The following is a 24053-nucleotide window of genomic DNA, read 5'->3' as shown; positions in this document are numbered from 1 at the left end:
ATCCCAGTGTGTTGGGACATGATGATAGGCCTCCTGCTTGCTGAGTTTCAAGTGGCCGCAGAAAGTCTTCAGCTAAGACGCGCATCCAATGAGCGCCTCCAAAGACTTCCCCCCTCCAAAAAAAGAGATTGAGTTTCCATATTTTTTACACATGCCGAAAATGCATAAAGTCCACAGAAGGCAGCAGTCGACTCGGCACACACAGGTGGAGAATGGAAATGGGTCATGACCAGGAGGAGTTTTCACTGAGTGGACTTGCACGACCTGCATTGTTTTAGAATCCTCCGCATTGGAATATACTCTTCATCCTGATCTGTGGCTCTCACCGCTTCCATTGAGCTTGCAGATTAAATATCGTTTTGTTTTCTCTGATGGTCATTGCATTCTTTATTGAATGCAAACATCGTCATGTTTATCAGAACAACTTTTCTCCTCTACTTTGTGGTCTCACTCTCAAAACTTGTCCGTTGCATGGAAAGTGAACTTTGCTTCCCTATTAGATTGGATAACCACAACCAAGACAGGAGGGATTTTGAACAGGACGCAGATATCCTTAATAGAAAATGTGTCCTACAAATACGAGCTTTCCAGCAGGAATTAGAAATCGATTTACACCAGGACTCGAACTTCATTGCCCCTTCCATTTCTAACCAAGGCGCATTTTGGCTCTCCAACACCGATGTCACCACTGACCTGAGCCGGTGTTTTTACTCCGGATATGTGAATACTGACCCACTTTCTTATGCTGCTTTGAGCCTCTGTAAGGGTTTACAAGGTGCATTTGGCTTCCAAGGCTGGGAATATTTTATCAGCCCGGTGCAAAATGACACCACAAGCGCAGAAGGTGCACACATCATCCGGCGCAGAATCAGCAACAACAACCTGAAGCTCAATTCAACCTCTAGGTGCGCAGTGAACAGCGACATAAGTCTACAGGTTGCGCAATCGTTGGAGAAATACAAGCGACTAATAGATTACAACAATGTGACCGAAACGATGCTGAAGAGGATGGGGAGAGCCAAAAGGTTCGCTTCAACCCCCAGGTACGTTGAGACGCTCGTGGTTGCGGACGAGTCCATGGCGCAGTTCCATGGAGATGACCTAAAACACTACCTCTTGACACTGATGTCAGTGGCAGCGAGGCTCTACAGACACCCCAGTATTCTTAACTCTATCAGCATCGTAGTGGTGAAGATCGTGATTATATCCGAAGAGGACAAAGGACCCAAGGTGTCCGGGAACGCAGCCATGACGCTGCGAAACTTTTGCACTTGGCAAAAAAAGATGAACAAAAACAACGACAAGCAGCCAGACTACTGGGACACAGCAATCCTTTTCACAAGACAGGTAACAATGCTTTTCCTTTTTCTTTTTAATTCAGGGTCTGAGGTAACACGGTAGAATGTGGTATTTTAGTAAGCGTAATTACGCACAGAAATGCGTAAATCTGATCACATTTCTCAGCAAATACATTTTTTCATCTCTATGTGTTCTAAGGTAATGAGGTCATAATAATGATAAAATCATTCATGGTGTCTTTTGTATGTAAATTATGTTTATGTTTGATAAGAGATGAACTTGCTGTAGACTTTAATTGACTTCTTTAATCCTCCTAACCACTCCTGCTTGTAAGGTAATTGGTTTGCTCTCAAAACAGACTCTCCACCTCTGGTGAACTCAGGGAACAGGCACTCAGTGAATATCCAATCCACTAATTCCATCACAGCTTTGACACTGAGGCTGGGTCACTGAGGAAATCACTTGAGCTGAACAGAACACAGTCTTGATTGCTCTTCATGGATCCTTGGAGTGTAATTTTATAGACTTGGCACACACCTCCGAGTTCTCTCTGCACTCGCAAATATTTGGCAGATGACACCGGGTCAGAGATGAAGTCATTGCTCACTATCATTGGTCAGTGTGTAACCCATTTATTTATGATGAACTGTCTGACCTGGAAATTTGGCCACTTTGATTTACTTTCGACATTGAAGATTGGAATAAAGTAGACAGATCAGCAGATACATATTTATATTTGGATATTGTTCAGTCTGCGGGTCAACTCCAGATGCAATTACAGTCTCAAAGCTGCCACCACAAGAATTAAAGAGTCAAAGGTAACATAATAAGGTCTGATTGGCCTTTGGCCAATGTCACTAACATTCCACGACACATGATCGTATCAGACCTCAAAGAAATGCTTGTTTTAATTGTAACTTTGCCAAATTAAAGTGCCACCAGGGACACATTAGTTGGTGTCTGGTTCTCTTAGCCGTTCCCATTCTTCCTCCAGCTGTGGGTTTTCCAGCCCTACCCAGCACCTTGCCTGATGCTCATTAAACAGGCCCCTGAAGGGAGAGATGGAGGGAGCGGGGGAGTGATGTAGGAGGGGGAAGGTTCCTATGTGGATGTCAGAGATGTCACATCCCTCCATGTTTCTGACCCCACCTGCTTTCCCCAATTCTGACACAAGCTGCAGTTAGCCTGCAGTTGCTTCTTTACAACACATTCTTCACTCACTGCATTCACTCTTTTTACTGTAATGATCCTATTTACATACAGTATGTTCTTCCCATTTAGCATTGACACCTCAAAGAGAGCCCATATTTTCCATACAGCAACAAAATATAGGGTGTTACCAGGTTTTGGGGTCATAAGCTCAATGTGCAGAATTGGTGTTATAAACTCTGTAGCCAGTTTAGAAGTCCTCATTCAACTGCACTGGACCTGTCTACAAACAGTGAGTCATGTGGCAGTAATCTGCAATATAAAGTAGAAAGACAGGCATCAAGGGATTCAGTCATTGTTTGAGTTAACATTATATTGGACTAAATGAATGACTTATGCTGTAACAAGTAATGTATTTCAGAAGAAGCTACATTTGCCAGGATTGGTCAAACGTCAAAAGAAAATTTGGCTCAAACACTTGTGTGTGAAAAACAGGTTCCTGCTAATGTATTGCCTAAACTGTACGAGAAAAACTGAATGGCTATAAATGAGTAAATATTGTCACAGTGTAAGTGCACAGAGCAGAATTTAGAGTGTACAACGAGCAAAAGATGTAAATGTTTACATCTCATGTATCACCATCCATCAAACCACTGTCAGTACAGCTGTAGGAATCTATATGCCTGTATTGACATTTTACACATTTCAGCTTAATTTATGAATAAATATATATTTAATCTATCAGAATGAACTCTCCTTAATAAACAAACACACAAGATTGTTTTGGCCTTTTTAACATTATGTGCAAAACATCCAGAATCTCAACACTTCAAGTGCTCCAGTATAAAATACGAGAGGACTAACGAATATGACCATTATGTAAAACTGCCTGGTCTTGTTTGTTAAAATCTGAATAACATGTATTATTTTATCAAACCTTTTGCCATTCAGGCCTGAAGTATGCATACATTCACCCCACCCAGACTCAAGTTACTTATTTATAATATTTTACACTTTAGATTCAGATATCAAATAAGACGTCTGCACACATGCCCACTGATAATAGAGCATTCTACTCAGCAAATCAGCAAAGGTAAAAAAGTCAGACAACAGTCCATCTTCTGCTGATTCATGACTTGGTGACTTCAAATTAGTCAGTTTAGTTAGTGGTGTTGTTTTGGTTTACCATGCCTTTCAATGGGCATTTAAGGCAGGTCCATTGTCTGCTGTTTACCAGCCCACAGTGCAATTTGTTGGTTTTATGAAGACCAACTCGGAGATGTCCAGAGGCAACTGCAGTTGCAGTTAGCCAGCATGATTGTTGTGTAATGAATGTTGCAAGTTTACTCAGTTCATTAAGTTAAACAGAACGCTTATTGTATGTGAAAATCCAGTCTCCAAAAGACTAAACCTAACTGTAAATTTGATGTATTTATGTTTCCACTAGGAGAGAGGGGTGGTTGTACTTAAACCCACAGCATGTTTGCCTTTACTAACATGATAGATAATGGATTGAAAAAAAAGGAGTACACCCAAATATGTCTGGATGTCGTAAACTGACCTATTTTTCCACTCCTAATAGTCTTTAGTTTAAAAAGTACCAACTGAAACTCTGAGCAACATGACAGTTATGAATATTGCACCCAAAACACAAAGTGGCCAGATGATAGTTAAATGCATTGAAATCTGTACACAAAATTAAAATGGAAATATTTCTTTGCTGAGATAACTTGCATATTGTTTTTAAATTGTAGAAACACAAAAAAAATGCAAAGATAGATAACAGATGTGGGAAGTAGGTCAAAGCAAAGAACAAACTCATTGACACTACAGTTTCTTCCCTGTTCTTGCAGTTTTTATTTTTTACTCATAAATTACCCAAGCGTTCTGATGTCGTCTGCACACATACACATCTGGACTAGATTTGCGCTGGCCAACAATTGTGGTTTCGTGGTTTATTCTAGGAATGATTTGTCATAGCACTCGAGGTCTTCACTTGGCACTGTGTTTTATGTGTACATCCAGTGTAGAGGAGGTGCTGTGTGGCATTAACCTAGTGCTGAGCTTTATCTCTAATAGCTGACCACCATTGGGTTTCTGTGTTTCTGTTATGTAGAGACAGAGCTGTTTAGGAGCCAGGCAGATGGGCGGCTCTCTGTGGCGGTTACTGCATAAGTTGTCCTGTGATTAGGAGGTTCAGCTCCAAATGGATACTCGCTAAGATCTGGGTAAAAAAACCTTGTGGTGGAGAAATAGGTCATCTGGAAACTGCTCTGGCATGGAAATGTTATGATTGGCGACAGTTACATTACCTAATAGAAGAAGGTGTGCTCTAAACACTGTTGCCCACTGAAATACTTAAAAACGTGGTGGTGGAATGCCTGGCTTAACAGTATTGCATCTTTTCCCAATCTCTAGAGAACAAACCTTACTGTAATGACAACAAGCAAATTTAAAGGATAATTCCAGTTTGTTACAACTCTGGTCTTATTTTTGTAGTTTTGGCCAATGCTTCGATGGTATGGTACTGATAACATTGTACTCACCAAATTCATTGCTGAGGGCTGGGAACAAGGTGACATCATCACTAAAAAGAAGTCAGACAGGACCATAGACTGTTAAAAATATTGGACATAGCATCGGTGATGTCACCCATTGGTTTGTTGACTGCCGTTTTGAAGCCAGGAGTTTGTATGAAATTCATCTGCATGTATGGCAGTACACAGAGCTGGTTGAAAATTGGCAGACTTTCCCTTAAGTTACCAGCTAATGCTAGCGCTAGCTAGCTAGCTTGGTTGGCAAAACATTAAACCAGACATTTTCAGGCAACCAAAATGTTTCTATTAACTTTGATAAAGTGAAAACACAGTGTGAAGGTCAAAGTCAAGAGACATTTATAGAAACAGACTTCTTTTTGGAGCCAGTGAGCTGTCCCCTGCTGGAAATGAGATAGAATGCAGGTTTAAGGCACTTCCACATTGGCTTCACCTTTCAGACTCGGAAGTTGCCACTTGGACAGGACAAGAAGCAGAAACAGTTGCATGATCAATGTGAAATCTAAAATTTGAGATTCAAATTGTAATAAATTGCAGTTCTTTCAGGGCAGTGTTCTTCTGGCTTTTTCTCTAGCTCTGACCCGCACAGATTTACTAATGCAAAATATTGCACACAGGACCTGTGTGGAGCCTCCACCTGTGACACTCTTGGCATGGCGGATGTGGGCACCATGTGCGACCCCAAGAGGAGCTGCTCTGTGATCGAAGACGACGGCCTACCTTCGGCTTTCACCACTGCTCACGAGCTTGGTGAGCCAACACCATACACCATTCAATACACATTAGTACTGTAATGTTTCTTATAGTGTCACAGATAAAAGTATAGTGCATTCATGAAAGACATCTGACAACTCATTCCCTCTCGACAGGACATGTGTTCAACATGCCACACGACAATGTGAGGGCCTGTGAGGACGTGTTTGGGAAACTGCAAGACAACCACATGATGTCTCCCACTCTCATTCAGATCAACCGCACCAACCCCTGGTCCCCTTGCAGTGCTGCTATCATCACTGAATTCCTGGACAGCGGGCACGGTGAGTTTCCACGAACCCTGACCCCTGTGTTTGATTGCAAGCAGCCTCATAATGTGTTTGATGTGGGAAGCCAGAGTCATCGCAAACAAAACTATTATACACGATTATTAAAGGGTAAAGTCACAGATTGTACACATCAAAGTATGTTAACACAGCTTGGGGAGTACTACTGCATTTCAATCAGGACAGACTTCATTTGGAGTCTTTGGCGATTAGACCCCATTGTGACGATGTGTATTTAGGGAGGTAGTGCTGTAATTAGTTCAGGATATTTATAATTAGAAAGAAGTGAGTTTATCAGAACTCTATAGCCTGCTCCTCATCTGTGCTTGAGGCTAGCAGCTCGAGGCTACATTAGCCATGACTAGCATAACACACGGAAGACGAGATCTCTGGTTCTGCTGCATCAATTTTGATACTTTTTATTTAAAACTTTCCATCGTGAATCCGACAACGTTATAGGAATGCAATGCTAAATTGATGGAGTACCCCTTTAAGGGCCACCAACAGTGCTTAACATCATGTAGTTAGGTGTTGATTACCTTAGGAGAGCACATGCTCATTGTATTATTCATATAATCAGAGCCTTTACTGTTTAGGGTTCTGTTTGTCAGTGCGTCAAGATATGACCGCCATCCAGTCGCTGAAGAGGAGCAGGCTCTTCTTTTGACATTTGTTGGGTTTTACTTAATTTTTCTGGGTCAACAGCCTCTTGATTTGCAACATGACTGAAATCATTTGAGGTAAATGCAAGTGAGAGCATGACTGAATTTCAGTGTCAGCCCCACTTCAAATTTGACATCTGCCTAACCTCGTATAGCACCATGCTCATAGAAAAAAATGAGCAAATGCCAATTCATTCGGTTGGATACAGATTGTTTGCCAAGCAGGCCAGACCACAGGACTTGGCCTCAGAGCAATGCTAAACGTTTATTTTAAAACTGCCCCCACATCTGTCCCAAATTAGAGGGCTTGTTCCAAACAGTGGTTTGGACAGAGGGGTGTATCTGCCCAATGTTTCCCATGCAGGTTTTCTCCAAATAGACAAACTTTATGCGTCTTTCTGTGTCTATTTAGCAGATGGTCTGAGAACAAAAGAACACAAACTAGTCCACAGCGAGACACAGAAGAACATTTTTGACTTGACGGGGAGTGATTTATATCTAACAATGTAACTTGGTTTCTTCTGGCTGTCTGTCATATATCTAGACTTTAAGAAACAGTGGGGAGATAAACATATTGCCACATTGAGGCAGTTTTCATGCAGTACCTCACTCAAAATGAGTTGTAACCTGTTAATTTCTCCACACACACAAAATACCATCTATTGTTTTCGATGATTGCTCTTTGGAGAGAGAGTAGGAAGGAAGAGGTGAGGTTCAGCTTATTCAGTGAAGAGTGACTTGTTTTTACAGCATTGTACTATCAGTTAATCAGTGCGTTTCTCCTGCCAAATTTGCGGTGAAATGGAAGGAAACAAATTTGCCACCACTTACAGCTCATTCACTCACTACCTTATTATCTGTTATGAATTCACCGCAACACGAATGGCATAATAAACAGTTCAAAGAGAGTGGACCCAGTTTTTCCCCAGTGCAAATGACTTGTTTTGGATGTGTAAATTCCCCATAAGGGTGAGAAGCTGTGTGATAAAAACCTCCTCCTGGAAACCTTTTCATCCAGTGACATTGATCTTTCATGTTTCCAAGCACCTGCTCGTCAAACTCTTCCTATTATTAGCCTGTTCCTGGAAAGGTTTCTGTGTCATTTATTGTAAATGGAGTCCATGCCTTTGACCTTCGAACTGCTTGCCAGCCGCATGTCATTTTGGTTTAAAGCTAAGATTTCAAGCTCAGCTCTAGAAGTTTAAGATTATTCTAGTAGAACTTTATTTCTGGGTGGGATCAAACATGAGAGGACGAGCTTGTGGGTTTTAAAGGAGAGTTTGAGGATGGGTTAGGGGTGGGGGTGGGGGTGGCTGTGTGTGGGGCGCGTTAATGCATGTGTGTGTTATGTGTCTGTGTGTGGTATGTGGCATAAACTGCATGCACTGCATCAAGCTGTACTTTCACTTCAAAGAGCCCAAATCACAAGGGCAATGGCTGCTTACTGCCTCCAACCCACAATCCCACCCACCCTCAATACACACACGCACTTAATGAAAAGGATAGTGGAAATATTGATGCGTAAGTATAGAATGCATTTTTCATGATTTTGTGATAATATTTTGGTGAAATGTTGGCACTTACTTTAACAAATGGGTGCAAATGCTCAAAGTTGGGAAAGTAATACAATCAGAGATGGTAGTTGGTATTGCTTCAGTGTGTTGCTCACTCTTTTTTAATCTCCTCTTCTAGGTGAATGTTTGCTTGACCAGCCTCAGAAACCACTGGTCCTCCCTGACGTGATGCCGGGAACATCTTACGTCCTCGACCGTCAGTGTGAGCTCGCGTTCGGAGAAGGCTCCAAGCCCTGTCCCTTTATGCAACCACCATGCGGCCGTCTGTGGTGCACAGGAAAATCCAATGGCCATTTGGTGTGCATGACTCGGCATTTCCCCTGGGCAGATGGCACCCATTGTGGGGACAATCGGGTTTGCGACCGAGGGGTCTGCTCTGACAAACATGTCCAAAATGTGAAGGTAAGGACTGTGTTCTTGATATCAACATTTACCATAACTGGGTTGTGACTAAGGACTGTCTTTGTGGTCATACATTCTGTAATATGCAACTTGTTTGTGTATTTCCAGGTGGACGGCCGCTGGGGGAAGTGGGGCCCGTTCGGTTCCTGCTCACGCACATGCAGCGGTGGCGTCCAGCTGTCTAAAAGAGAGTGTAACAACCCAGTTCCGTCAAATGGGGGTAAATACTGCCAAGGAGTTCGGGTCAAATACCGCTCCTGTAACCTGAACCACTGCCCTGATACAGGTACGAGGCGCTAAATGCTGACAACTATGTCCAATGACTCACTATAGTTTTCACTAGAGTGTTTCCACCTCTCACTTCCTGTATGCTCCCTCCCTCCCCTCTGTGTAGGTAAGACTTATCGTGAGGAGCAGTGTGCGACCAGTGGCCGCAGTTTCAACAGTAACCGCATCGACCCCTCTGTGGTGTGGGTACCCAAGTACTCTGGAGTGTCCACCGATGACAGGTGTAAACTCATCTGCAGGGCTAATGGTACTGGCTACTTCTATGTCCTGGCACCCAAGGTAAAAGGCTCAAGTGTATTTTCTGCTTTGCCTGAACAAAAGATATTTGATTGTTGATTGGAAAAAAGTCTGAAGAAATTAAGGTTTTGAGATATGAGGCCAAGATAGGAAAACGTGAATATTTGTTAGCCAGCTGCCTCTGGTCTAAGTGCGAAGAGTGAAGGAAGGAATGAAGGAGAGGAGGAGGACAGTTTATTTCTTTCAGATAGCAGGGTGTAGAGTGAGCTTTAGCAGCAGTGAGGCAGACTTCCCACTTCACTCTATCATACTGGCTTAGGAGGAGTAGATAAGAGTGCTCAGGGGACACATAGCTCTGATTCACAGAGCAGCTGGATGTTTTAACCACAGTCATGATTTTGAACCAAAAATTAGTTTACAGTACTTTCTGTGTACAGTTTAGTTTAAAACGTGAGCTGGAATTTGGTTCATTTGGTGTCAGATAAACCTTAGGATGAAAAAGTGTAAGTTAAGTTAACCGCATTAACTTAACTTATCTGTCACATATTTGCAGACACACTAGCAGTGAGGCTGATTTAGTTGACAGCCATGAGTATTTTAATAACCCAGAATAAAGATATAAAGCAAAGTACACTCACATGGACTGTGTGTGTGTTGGATGCTCTGTTGTGTTTGCTTCTTGTGACTAAAGATTTTTTTTATGTCTGCACTGTATAGTGTATATGAAAAGCTAGCCTCATAGTGTCTTTGTACACTCCAGGTTGTGGATGGGACTCCATGTTCCCCAGACTCCACAGGAGTGTGTGTCCAGGGGAAGTGCATTAAGGCTGGCTGTGATGGAAAAATTGGCTCCACCAAGAAGTTTGATAAGTGTGGAATCTGCGGAGGTGATAGCAAGGGCTGCAAGAAGGTGTCGGGACTCTTCACAAAGCCTGAGTGAGTAAAGTCCACATTGTCAGGGGATATTGCTAACGTCATTCTTATTTCCCCCTTACTTAGCATTAGCATTATCAACTCCACTATTATAAGCTCTCATTAACTCTAATATGTTTTGGCATGCAGGCACGGCTACAACTTTGTGGTCATGTTACCAGTGGGCGCAGCCAACATTGACATCCGTCAGCGAGGGTACAAGGGAATGAGGAATGATGACAACTATCTGGCGGTTAAAAACAGCAAGGGCCACTACCTGCTCAATGGGAACTACGTAGTGTCAGCTGGAGAGAGGGACATCATTGTCAAGAGAAGCTTGCTGCGCTACAGCGGCACAGCCGGCCTTTCTGAGACCCTGCAGGCCGTGAAGCCCTTGGGAGAATCCCTGACTGTTGAGGTGCTGTGTGCAGGCCAGATGACGCCGCCTCGCATCCGCTACTCCTTCTACCTCGCCCGTCAGACCAAGGAGGACAAGACTCTGAAGAAGGAGGGGCATGTAAACTCCCATAATAGTGTCCTGGCTGAGGATAGTGTCAAGGAGAAGGGGGGAGACACCCTGAAGAAGTCTTATAGCAAGGAGGATCCCGCTCTTGGGAAATGGATATCCACAGGTTGGGACAAGTGCTCAGTGACCTGTGGCAGTGGGATCCAGAGGAGGATGGTGCAGTGTCTGAGACCAGATGGAAAGCCAGGGTTGGACTGTGATCCTTCACAAAGACCCTCAGCCACCAGAGTTTGTGGAGACCCTTGTCCTGAGTGGCATATTGGGCAGTGGTCCCCTTGCTCCAGAACCTGTGGGAAGGGTTTCAAGAGACGACCGTTGCACTGCAAAACCCAAACTGGGCATCTGCTCCCAAGGGACCACTGCACTGGCTTACGCAAGCCACAGGAGCTGGACTTCTGTAACATAAGGCCTTGCTAGTGACTAAAACCTATAAACTACAAATCGTTGTTATGTTTTAAATGGACTAAATTGATTCCACCGGCAAGTATCACACACATTGTGGCTGTCAGGTGCATATTTTTCCAACTGCATCATGGGACACTTGACACAAGAACAACAAGAATATTGGGAGGAAAGTGAAAGCCGCAAGATAAAGGTTAGAAGATTATTTTTCACTGCCATCACTCTGACTTGAAAAGACATATCCAGGTCTAACTCTGATGGCAAAATATCATGATAGAAGGTCAGATAAAATGTAGTTGAATCCCTTGTACTGTCAGCAGATACAGAATGCCCATTTGCAAGCAATCGATCTAGTCTACCTTATGAGTCTGGAACCCATCCCATGTCATAATTTTTTAACTGTTCAGGTTTCATAGTTTTAGTTGAGCCTTGCAAATACATCAGTGAAGCCTTCTGGTTGTCCAAAAAATGACTCTATTCATTTTTCAAAAAAGCAAATATACCAAGATTACTTTTTACAAACTGGACTAAAAACGCAATGCCCACGATACTTCACACAGAGATGGACAATCCATTTTAAGATTAACATTATGTGTGATCTTCACCTGCCATCTTTTAGGTGTTTTTTCAGGGAATCTTTTAAAATCTTGGAATTTATTCAGAAATGAAACAGATCACATAATTCACGTGGTTGTACATAGGTATCCTTGTTTTAACATACTTTCTGTGCTGCTGTTGCATTGTTTATATATATATATTTTAAATATGTTGGTTAACAGCTATAGCAAATCAAGGTTGATACAACATTGGATAGATTTCTACAGTAACAACCACTGCATTTGTTAACATGTTCTACTCCTAAAACTTTTATAGAAACAAAGAAAGAAAATGACGATGCAGCCAGCATTTCTCCTCCAAACCTAGGAAGCTGTATACATTGATTTTCTGCAGACTTCACTCAGCACCAGTTATGGCAACAGTTTGAACTATAATCTGAAGTCACCCTGGTGGCTTTCATGATAGATCTGACTAAACAAAGCGGGGCAGGAGACAATGGCCAGTGGTCCCTGTCAGCTGGTTTGGCTGCCAGCTAAGAGATTTTATCAGGCTGCACCCAACACTGCACTGCTCATCTGAGATAAGGGCTTAGCCTGATATCACTCACACACACACACACACACACACACACACACACACATGCACACACACACACACACACACACACACACACGCACGCAGTGTTTAATTCCCGCCACCTGTATTCAGCGTGTTTGATCGCTTCCTTCATTTCCTTTATTATTAAACTGCAACAATTGTCTTCTCAGTTCACGGTGTTCAGCCATGTTGAGTCAAGCCTGTCTGGCACAGTTACCACAGATAATTTATTATCAATGAAATGATAAAGCAGAGAGGGGAAGAAAAACTGGCAAGCCCTCTGTTATGCTGTACAGAATGTGTGTTTTCCTGGATCTCCTTGTTCATGGCCTCACAGCCCAAGCCAAGTTGAACACACACACACACACACACACACACACACACACACACACACACTCGCTGAAATCCTGTAATCCATTATATTCTTGTTGTTTCTTAAAGGGGCCACATTGTCTAGTCCAACATCCCAACTATGGGATGGATCCTGCAGTTGTTAGATTATTATTTTTATTTTATCAGCTTTTGCACTTTGTACAGCAAAAGAAACCTATGACCTACATGGGCTGTATTGTATACTATGTATATATTTATTCAGCTCTGTGCAAAAAAATAATGTAAATACTTTTAAAATCTTTTTTTACACAGGCATTTGTAATTGTCTTTGACTACCGTGTATTTATTCCAAAAATAAAGCCATTTATGTACAGTTATAACTAATACTGCTATTTTCTTCCAGTTCTGCAATAATGTAATGTCATTATCAAAGCTGCTCACAAACCTTGCTGCAAATTCAATGATTTCCAATGCCACGATTAGTAGATTAACTCGTAGGGGTGAGGTAAATCCATGCAAAGTTTGACCTGTTAACTCGCACCTTAGACTTATAGCAAGCCGTCCTGACAATCCTAACTTTTGAGGACGGCAAGCCGGAGAGTCCTAAATGGAAGGAGCCATCATAGCACACTAGCACCATTCCCTTTTATTTAACCTCCTCTGTTGGAGCTTAACCTTCTCCACTGACGAGCAGTTGTTTACACACAGTTATGAGACAGGAGTCTATGGTACAAATATGCCTTTTAAATGAACGGCATGTCCTGTTAGCGACCAAGCTAAGCTAACGAGCTAACAAGCTTGCTATCTGATTAAGCTCATTAGCTCAGACAGCTATATCTTCCTCTTAATTGAATAAACCAAATGCCAGGGGAGTAAAAAGCACAGTACAAGAAAATAGAGAAGCTCAGAGAGCTAATGTGACTGACTAGTGCTAGCCCAGCTAGCTAATGTGTTCAAAGTCACTACGTCAAGCTTCCAGAATCAAACATATCAAACACATATCACATCTGTGTTGTCCTTCGGGTCACTGGGACCCCGAAGCTCAATGGCAGGCCAATACAAAACGTCAAAAATAAACTGGACGGGTCCCGGTGACCCAAAGGACAACACGAGGGTTAAAACCTCAAGAAAGTCCAGTTGCCCTTGAGTTAGCAATTCTATATAATATCAACCTTCATATGACTGCTGAGGGACATGTATCAATCTTTTTCCACTTTGAAATTGTGCATTTAAATCCTCAGACTTCAAGAATTTCTGAGCCTTCTAAGTATAAGGAAGCCACATTTGTCCATGAGCTACTCTAGAAAGTTTGAGGGAATGCTAAATGCAGTAAAAGCCTTTCTTCAGTTGAAGTAATGCATAGTTGTGCCAAAAATGTATAATACCGCCAGAGGGAGAAAAATGAACTCATGCTGAGTAAACTTATAGCAAGGGTCAGCATTAAAATCAAACAGATGAAAGAGAGGAAGCATAGTAGATGTGGACTATAAAACATGTGCCAGAACATATGCCCAAGCTATCTGCTTCCTCTCTGTGAAATATCCAAATTAATTACCAGCTCTCACATGTGCAGCCACAGTAAGTGCATAGGTGAGATGGGTGGCCAGCATGCCTTAGCAGTTCCACGTAGCCTATAAACTCTACTTTGCCGTGCATTTGTTTCACGGTCAACATCTCAGACATGCAACTACAGATATTTTCCACCGGTTGACGTGGACTCATTCTCCCTTTCTATGTCTGTGACCAGTCCAAAAATGCAGCTGTGTGTGAGAAAGTGGAATTTTTGAATTATATGATTCTGGCATGATGATGCATGTCTGAGAACTTTGAGGAAAAAGGTCAGTCTAGCATGGGAGGGCTTGTGTCAGACATTTTTTTTTAACTTTTTGAGAAGGAAGGGATTTGTCAAAAAGGCTGCATAGGATGACCTACATAAGAGCAGATAGAGGAAAACCTGGAGAGGAGCCAATGGAAATATTTATTTGTTCCCCTAGTTGCCTCTTGCCTGAGTTTATATTCATATCTAGTTGCAGGTTTGATGGCTTTAATTGAGCCAGACTTCTTATCAAAAAGAATGTTTGGCTACACCAGCTCTCTCAAGTGAAGCTTTTGATTAGGAAAAATAAATTTCATACATTGGGAGCCCTGTGTTATTTTTTAATTTAATACCAAGGATTAATGGTCTCTAAAAGAGACTAGAGTGATACTAACTTTTACAGGACAGAACATTAGCAACATGAATTATCCAATGTAGGAAGAGGAGGGAAGGATAATGGACCTAGATTCCTTCAGTCCTTTCAAAAATGATTCTAGAATTTTACAGTTTGAGGGTCAAACTGTGTGCTACAGTTTGGGCTTTTTTTATGTAGTTTTGGACATAATTTCTATCAGTAGCATTGCGCTCAACAAGTTAACTGCTGAGATTTAGGAACATGGCGACATTGCTTAAAATGTTTTAATTCCTGACCATACTGCCCTTTGTAAACATCCATCTTTGCCACCTTGCCTTCTTTACTGTAATTATGTGTGCACACTTCATGTGTATTGAAAGATTTGCCATAAACATTTTAGCTTTGGTTGCATGCAGGTAAACAGTAGAAGTAGTACACATTGTCCGAAATGCAATCTTGGAACCCATCAGCTATCGTCTTACAGCGATTTAGCTTTTTATTTTATCTGCATTCATACACAGATATCTGTTAATAGAGATGATGTGCTAATCGGACCCGGGGCACAGAAGAGGAAGTCTTTGCCCAGATATCCGCTAGCTACACCGGAAAGTACGTCTATTACTGTACAGTAATACAGGACGAAAACAAATTGTTTCCAAAGATGGCAAAGGCACGTCCTGCCCTATTTTGCCTTACTCTGCCTCTGACTGGCTTACTCGGGTATTCTTACCCTAACCAAACTCATGCCTAACAAAGGCAACAAGTACTAGCCAATCAGAGGCAGAGTAGGGCAGGTCATGCCTTCGCTATCCTAGGAAATGCAAATTTGCCACGCCCTTGAAATGGCTTTAGTTGGGTTACGTTAATAAGCACCAAAACTATGTTGTTAGGTTTAGAAAAAGATAATAATTTGGGTTTAAATAACATTATGTATAATGAATGAATGAATTAAATAATCATCTCAGGGGCCTGTCTTGTAGTGAAGTGGGCATGACTTGTAACCAGAGAGACTGCAGTTCCTTTCTCGAAATATTGGCTGCTGCCCCTAAAGGCTAAATCTTCGTCGGTCTGATAGGCCAAGATTGTTTTTTTGCCCAATCTAATTTTATTTTATTGTTGTCACAGTGTTCCCAGATCTCAGTAATTTCTTTGGTGAGTACAGTGTCGGCATTATCCTTTGTCCTTGGGCTACACACTAAACCACTAACCTGCTTCTATGTACAGAACTACCATTCTCTACCATTGAATGAGTAGACAAACTTTATTTTATTACTGAAAAATAAGTCTTGCGTCACTCACCACTGCTGCAAAGGCTTAATATTGCTGGGCCAGCAAGCAGTGCATCATTGCATTTCCTGTTTAAAAAAAAATACCTATAACTCCACATTCTTTTACTCCCTTTAATAGTTCCCCTACCAAGCAAAGGCTTACCCTTAATTGGTAGACCATTATAAACTGGTGCAGAACAGAGTTTCTGTAAGTAATTAGGGTGAGGAGCCCAGTGACAAATTTTCTATGTGGCATCTTCTGTCTGATCAGCAGCAGATTTTTGTTTTTGCAGCTATTGCTGAGTCAGATGGACTGCACACCACAGACCATTTAAAGATATCCACTCTCAAAGAAGTGCTTTGTACATAGTCCATGTGATTCTGAATGGGTACTACACGGAAAGGCCCAATGAGCAGCCTTATTAATGTGCATCTCTAAGGAGGTCTGCTGACTGCAGCAGGAACAGGATCTGTCTGCAAACAATAGTGATGACAGATCCACAGCTGACCTCATCTCATGAAAAACTATTCTAACGATTCAACTTAGTGTGGCTGAGTTAAACTGCATGCCACTCCTTTTGACACATTTTTGGTTATTGTGTGGTTGTAGTTTCATTAGCCAACAAACATTTTAAAGTTAAAAGCAATTATCTGTGCACAACTCTCCTCTGTTGCTCTTGAACTGAGTATCTACCAAAAATTAAACTTAGACTTGAAGTTGAGAGGATTCATACCACTCTCATGTCTGTACACTAAATACAAAGCTACCGTAACAGTCACAGCAATTTGCAGTTTTTACACTTCCATTTTTGTACAATCAAACGAACAAGATGTACTCTGTTAATAAGTGAACCTTAGAGGTTCCAGAATTTGTAACGTTTGGACAGAGCCACGCTAGCTGTTTCCCCATTTCCAGTATTTGTGCTAAGCTAAGTTCGCTGGCTGCTGCCAGTAGCTTCATATTTAGCATACAGACATAAAAGTGCTATCAATCTTCCCATTCAATTCTTTGCCAGAGTAAGATGGGAAAGATCATTTGTTTTTCAATAGATAATAATTTATGTTGTAATCTGGGATCTGTTTGGTTGATTTTGCTGCAGTTTTAGTTTCATGTAAACACACACTAGTAATGTGGAAACTTTGCAGGAAAGCTTTCTGATACATCTGTTGATACAGAACTACAGCAACAGAATGACTCTGCCTTACATTCAACAGTGATGGTTGGGTCACCCACTGTAACACTCACCTTTGACATTGCTTGAGGGGAAACGTGTATAAGAGCAAATGGATGGTAACACAAATCCCCAAATCTGCTCTACTTTTTCTTCTACAACGTCTGCATTGTGTATTCTAAAAGTTATGTTCAAAAGGTGATAATCTTTGGACCCAATCTGAATGTCTGGTTTATAATAGGTTCTTGAAGGAAATAAAATCATAAGAAAGGACAGAAAACAGTCAGCTACAGGGAGTATTTTGGAGATCAGCAGAGATAAACCTCGGACTTCAGTGTGAGATTGTTTGTGTGGCATGTCAGTGTGAGTATAGGGTCCTTAGGGCCCTTCATGACATTCCTTTGGCCAGAGCTTAATATTTTTTAAATTTCAGAGCATTTAAGACAAGTAATGACCACCTTAATGCAAAGCTTTGATAGCAGGTTAGACAATGCAGACATTTTAGCCTTTATTCATGTTTGGTTTGGTTTTATTTATGGATATAGAAAGACAACAAGGAGGGGGGGGGGGGTATCCAAGGGATAACATGTAAAAGCGAAAAACACTTTTTTCCAACATGGTCCCTGATGCAAGATGATGTTCAGACACTACAGAAAACAACAGCCTTTTTACCTGTTTGCAATGGGAATGAATGGACCTATTCCCTTTGATGTTGAGTCTGGAATTATAAAGAAAGAGCTGCTGCATTTTACATAATCTACAGCAGTATCAGTACAGAGCCAACAATGGCACCATCTCTAGTTTCAGCTTTAGGAGAGATGTGAACTTAAGATGTGTGCTTTCTTGAGTGTGTTAAGTGACAACAGCAAGCATTTATATTTCATGTAGGAGAAAACAAACAAGCGTTTAAAAATGACAAACTTCTGGTTGAAACTAGTGTGTGCAAACGTGTAGGCCAGTGGTATGATCTCAGCTCCTGTGCGGTCTCACCGTCCACATAATCATCTTAATCACTGACATTCTGTTATAAATAGGGATGCACCGAAACCAGGATTCGGCCGAATATTGGGCTTTTTGACGGGGTTCGGTTTCTGCCGAACCTTAGAATTTTTTTCCACCGAACTGCGCGCTACACTGGTCGACGTAATGGCGCCGCCATTGATTATGGGAAGGTGTTTACGTAGGTGGACCGTTCAATGCAGTAGGCTGTGAGAAAGTGAAAATGGAACTCGTGAGCAGAAAAAGTGTTGTTTGGCAGTAGTTTTAGTCAAAAGAAGGCAATTCAAGTCAAGCTACGTGTTCAATTTGCAATGTCGATTTGTCTTGTGGTGGCAAGGACCCCAAACAATACACAACATCGTCGCTGTTAAAACATTTGTGTATGAAACATCCGAAAGAATACGAGTTGTGCATGAAGGAATCTACAGACAGCAGCCAAAATGTAGCAACTTCAGGTACGGCAAAGGAAGGACGGTCACAGCTAAAAACTTGTGTTAACCAGACAGTGCCTCTCCCAGGCTGTCAGCCGTTCTCTGAGTGGAGCGACCGAACGGCCAGCTGCTGCTCATTAGCTAACGTTAGCTTTCTAATTTCACCCACCCAACATGCCTTCATCATACACTGGTTAGCGAAAATTTGCCAAACAAAATTGTCACTCATCTGGCGATAGCAATATGCTTTCCTACAATGTGAAAAGAGCGTGTGAATTCAACATTAAGTTGTTACATTTAACTATTATAGAGGTTGTGGACGTTGTTTACTTCATTAATGTGTTTACTGTGTTAAAGGACTGAGGATGGGAGTAGGATTCGGTTTCGGATTCGGCAGAATCTTAACGAGTGGATTCGGTATTTGGCCGAATCCCAAAAATCTGGATTCGGTGCATCCCTAGTTATAAAAGAGAGGGCTTTTATAACGCTACTAGACACCTTCATCAGGGTTCAGTTGAGAGGAGGCCCAATAAACATTATCCTCAGTTTTCAACCATGAGGTTACATTATATTGGAAGACACAGAAAATGCTTCTTTTTTGCCTTTGTCAGCCTGCTGAGACAGTTGGAAACCTGACTGACCTCCAGTTAGGCTGAAGCTAAAGGAATGCATACTGGTTAGACAGGTGGGTTTATTGTCTCATGGTAGAGAATTAAGGGTGGGAAAAAAGTACTGCCGTCTTTGCACTCACAACAATTCTTTAGTTGCAGGTTCAGCAAGAAGCCAGACAGCTCGGAGGGTGTAAGAAGCCAAAAATTCCTTTACCTCTCCTGAAAAAAAAATTCTCTATTGTAGAAACGTTATTATTAGAAACAATTGGACACCTTTAATGTGCTTCTTTTTAAGTAGAAATATATTTTATCTTGTTTTAGAAAAGTGTTATGGTTTCTATTACTGTATTTTTGTTACAATGGAAGTAGTCTCGCTTTGCCAGACCCTCCTCCAAAGCGCACTGGAGGAGGGTCTGGCTACTCCACACAGCATTCGGGGATGGGAGGAAAACGTGCTCTGGTTTAATGGCATTTCTTTAAAGTGCTCATATTATGCTTTTTGGCTTTTTCCCTTTCCTTTATTGTGTTATTTATCTTTTTTGTGTATGTTATAGGTTTACAAAGTGAAAAAGCCCAAAGTCCACCCCAAAAGGACTTACCATCTCCAACAGAAAACACTGTTCACAAACTGCTCCAAACAGCTCTATTGTAGTCCAGCCTTTACTTCTGTGACGACCGTGCATCACTTTGTAACACATGTTATAATGCTCGCCTAGCTGCTAGCGTGGCACGCCCTCAAACTCTGCTTCTGACTGGCTTGTAGTGCTTACCTAGCTACTGCACATGTGCGACTCCCAACAACAATGGAATAGAAGTGTGATGTCTCACTCTGTAGCTAAAACAGAGAGCTCAACACACAGGGTGAAAAGAGGAGCTGCAGCAATGTGCAGTACAACAAAAATATGGTGTTGTGCTGAAAATTAAACCATGTAAACCTATTCTGATATAACATCTAAAAACAATTATGAACCTGAAAATGAGCATAATATGAACACTTTAAACCAATCAGAATCGTCATGGGCGGTGCTAAACGCCGCACAGAGCTGCTGCAAAATAATTGTGCGATACAAAACTCAGATTGGACAGATAGTCTAGCTAGCTGTCTTAATTTACCCTGCAGAGATCTGAGGAGCAGTCAACAATATAGTCATCATTAATCCCCCAAATTTAAAATTAAAAACACAAAGAAAGCGGATGGAAAAGGAAAATACATGCATCCGGCGGCGTCAATGTGTTACAAGGTGTGTTTGATGATAGATTAGTTTAGTTTTATCTGTTCAAGCCAAGGATTGAATATACATTTTTGTGTTTGGGTATAAAGTTGATATACCGAAGAGCAAAAACTTGAGAGCAAGAGTGGTGCATATGCATTAGTGCGTATGTTGATGTGAAACACAAAAGTCCTGTAACACAGCCAGCTGAACATCACTTCAGTGCAGCTGTATGAGAAATAATTTTAATGTTTCATTTGAGTTGCTCATCCAAAGGCACACCATCAGGCCTAAATCTGGGGTTTCATATGCCATTTACTCTAATCAAGAGGTTTTTAAGGTCCCAGAATGAGGAGAGAGATTAAGTAGAACCATGTGTGCCTTTATGAGAGGGGATATGGTAAGTACCCAAAGTGGGGGGCTTGTTTTAGAGTTCTGACATTTATTCTTCACACTATAATTTGGATTGCAAAGACAAACCCAGTCGAATGAAAAATATGGCATCAATCATGGAGCTGTGATCAAAGTCACAGAGTGTATATAGAACACTGGAAGAGCAGGACATGAGCTGGCTGCTTTGGCCGCTCATAATCTTACTCATGAATGCTTTGGGTGGTCTGGCTGCTTTGGGTGCTTTGTTTAACCTGAACTCAGAGCAAGCTGGACTTGCCAGTAACGTGCCCAGGAATAGTCCAGTGGTAGCTGGCCAGAAAATGACGAAGAGATATCCTTTTTTGCAAAGAAATGCAAACTGTAGGCTTATTAGTCAGGAGAGTGAAAGTATTGTATGTGCATAACATATTCATGTGAAGGTTTCATTTGCAACAATGAAGAGCGAACGCTCTCCCACCCTGTGTTTCTGGCCAGCTGAGTCTCCTGGTTTTAACAGGGAATGCTAATGATGCTTGTGAGCCATTTTAGGGAAACAAAATGGCAAGTTTTTCCTATAATGTGAAAAGTTCCTGGCGGAGACAAATCATCTGCTGAATTTCAAAACGTCACGTTATGCCTTTAACCTTGGCCCAGAAGAGAAGTAAAGTCCTGCTGCCTGCGGTTAGTATATGTTTGGATTTTGGCCACATCAGTCTGGCCCTGCCACTCCCCAAAGACTGAGTTGATTTCTCATTGGCTAAGCATCTTGAAGGGAGAAGCGAGAGGATGAGGTCATACGACGCTTTAAACCCATAAATTAGAGTGTTTAGAAGGAGTAAGGTCATTTTATTCTTCTGTATCTCTGTCTGAATCAAAATGAAGACAACAATGTGCAACAGACAAAGTGGCATTATAAAGGTTCAAGCCCAAACTTTAAGTCTCTAATCTCTAAATGAGCAGTTGAGAGCTTTAAGCATAAATCATGATTTATGAACAAGAGCAATCAAGGCCAGGATCCCACTAATCCAAACCTGATGTGGGCAAAACACCCTAAACATGCCTGGAAATTCAGACCTGTTCAAAACACATACAAGATCATATGCTGTAGAGTGGATAATATATTCATGTAAGTGGGTGCAGACACAAAGTCATGTTGGGCTTAGAGAGATAACATGCAGATTGATACATCTACTGTGTCACAATATTAGCTCAAAAAGGAAAATGATTTTGTTGGTCAAGATGTTCAGGTCAACATGACATGCAGATGTGCAAGTGCATGTTCTATCATGAAACCTGCCCAGAACCCTGTGAAAACAACAGAACAAAAAAAAACAAAGAAGAAGAAAAAAAACAAACCAATGAGCATTTCCAGCAGAACAATGTACGAGAGAACAGGAGAGTGTATGCCTCCTGTTGGCTTCTCAATGTCAGCATGGGGTAAACTGGAATGCATATCAGAAAAGCAGCGCAAGTGAAGTCATTAATCGTGGTAGGGGATAAATAGCAAATGTCCCTGCAGCTCTCTCTCATGTTCTGCCAAAGTGTATGGCAAGCATCATCATATTTCTAATCTCATTATTCATTTAGTGCTTCTTTTATCAAGCTTCAGTCACATCAAAAATGAAAGTAAGAAAAAAACAAAGCTCTCTTCATACAGTCTACCATATCAAGTGGTGCAAAAGATATAAAAAAAAAATGTATTAAAAAAAGATAGTTATTTTCCAGTTGCAAACGTGTAATGACTTCTGGAAGAGTTGCATACCAGACACCAGACTTGATAGATTATTTTCAGGTGCACCTCTGTTTTTTGGTGCTTCAGTCTCTATGAGTATTTAATCCTGTGAGTTTGATTTATCAAACCAGCCTCGGGTCATCATTCTTCAGCTGAAGATCAACATGAGTAATGATTGATATTACAATGATGAATAATGTTTTCCTCTTGAAGGTTCCTATTAAACTGAAGGGGACCAACAACTGTGACTGCAGAGCCAGAAGGCTCGGGGTCAGATATGAAACAACCTATACATGCTCATTTCCAGGGAGACAGAGCGAAGGAAGGTGTAGACAGGATTTACAAGAAGACTCAGTATTTCATGCTCTGAATGCCTCTGTGACACATTTTTAAAATGTAGAATTTAACTCTCCACACCCTACAGAATCAAGGTCAGTAAAAGGTGTTTTTAAACACAAGTACAGACATACAGTTTTCAAGATGCAAACGGCACCTTAAGAATAAGACATATTTTATTGATCGCACAAGGGGAAATTACATTTGTTCACTGTTGTTAGTTATTACACACATCACCTTGGCAGTGAGGTGAACAGACACCTCTCCAGTTACCAGTTACCAGTCCACACTACTTTGTGTGCACAGGGATTTGAACCGGCGAGCGACCCTCTGGGTCAAAAAAATTAAAAGCATGAAAATTAATTTCAGTTGTAAAAATAATTCCAAACCTATTTACTTTACTTTTTTTTTTATTTAGAAGATTTTACACACCACACAAAATAAAACACCTCCCTCTCCCCTCCCAAATCCATCCCTACAACCTATCAAATCAAATAATTATTAATTTCTCACACTGCACTGGAACTTTTATTCTTGTATTTGTATCTTATCTTTTTAACTGCTATTTAATGTTTATGTAAAGCACTTTGAATTGCCTTGTTGCTAAAATGTGCTATAGAAATAAAGTTACCTTGCCTTACAACCTCCAGCCTGTCAGTCAGTCACCAGGGCATAGAGAACACTGGTGTGCCTGCCTGTCTTAAGGCCCAGACACACAGAGCCGACGGCCAAACGTTGGCAGAAAAGGCAGTTGGATTGATCAGTCTCCCTGAGTTGGTCAAAAAAGTGCCTCGGAACACACCAAGGCGACGAGACGCAATACGTCTCCATAACCGCAGGCGGCGCTAATCTGTATTGTCACCCAAAAATGAAAACCGGCAGCTGATTGGACGAGCGCGTCATGTGGGTCTGGTTTCTCCGGAAATTCAAAGACAGACTGTCATGGCGGCTTGTTCAGAATATGATCTCATATTGTACAATATGTAAAATAGTTCACCGAAACATGTTTCTGAAAACATTTTAACCGAGAAATAGGCCATGCAGTTGCTGAATCTGTCTTCATTTCAGATCGACAAAGGTCAGTTTAAAAGATTTTCGTCAGATTTTGAGAGACTCTAGTCACGCTCATTCCGGTCCCCGTTTCCGGGTTAGCACTCTACCAATCAGATGGGTCATTTGAGTCCGACTGCCGGCAGTGCCTGCCCCGCCGATTATA

At 41.5% G+C, this 24053-nt stretch overlaps 1 protein-coding gene across 1 annotated transcript; it reads left to right on the top strand.

Annotated features, from left to right (window-relative positions):
• Window positions 1–23: 23 nt before the first annotated feature.
• Window positions 24–11530, top strand: LOC116064920 (A disintegrin and metalloproteinase with thrombospondin motifs 15-like). The gene is made up of 8 exons (XM_031320301.2): window positions 24–1347; window positions 5621–5753; window positions 5873–6040; window positions 8398–8681; window positions 8790–8967; window positions 9076–9248; window positions 9967–10142; window positions 10269–11530. Exons 1-8 carry the CDS (start codon window positions 409–411, stop codon window positions 11059–11061), a joined length of 2844 nt encoding a protein of 947 aa, XP_031176161.1. The 5' UTR covers window positions 24–408; the 3' UTR covers window positions 11062–11530.
• Window positions 11531–24053: the final 12523 nt, after the last annotated feature.

This window comes from Sander lucioperca, chromosome 13 (assembly GCF_008315115.2).
Source record: "Sander lucioperca isolate FBNREF2018 chromosome 13, SLUC_FBN_1.2, whole genome shotgun sequence".
NCBI classification, from domain to species: Eukaryota; Metazoa; Chordata; class Actinopteri; order Perciformes; family Percidae; genus Sander; species Sander lucioperca.
Note: the sequence above shows the minus strand (reverse complement) of the source record. Positions and strands in the feature narration are given on the sequence as shown.

Excerpts from the sequence above, each read along its gene's own strand:
- LOC116064920 (XM_031320301.2), top strand. The coding sequence starts at position 409 with ATGTTTATCAGAACAACTTTTCTCCTCTACTTTGTGGTCTCACTCTCA. Across the intron at positions 1,348-5,620 it reads CAATCCTTTTCACAAGACAG|GACCTGTGTGGAGCCTCCAC; the intron begins GTAACAATGCTT and ends TATTGCACACAG. Across the intron at positions 5,754-5,872 it reads CACCACTGCTCACGAGCTTG|GACATGTGTTCAACATGCCA; the intron begins GTGAGCCAACAC and ends CCCTCTCGACAG.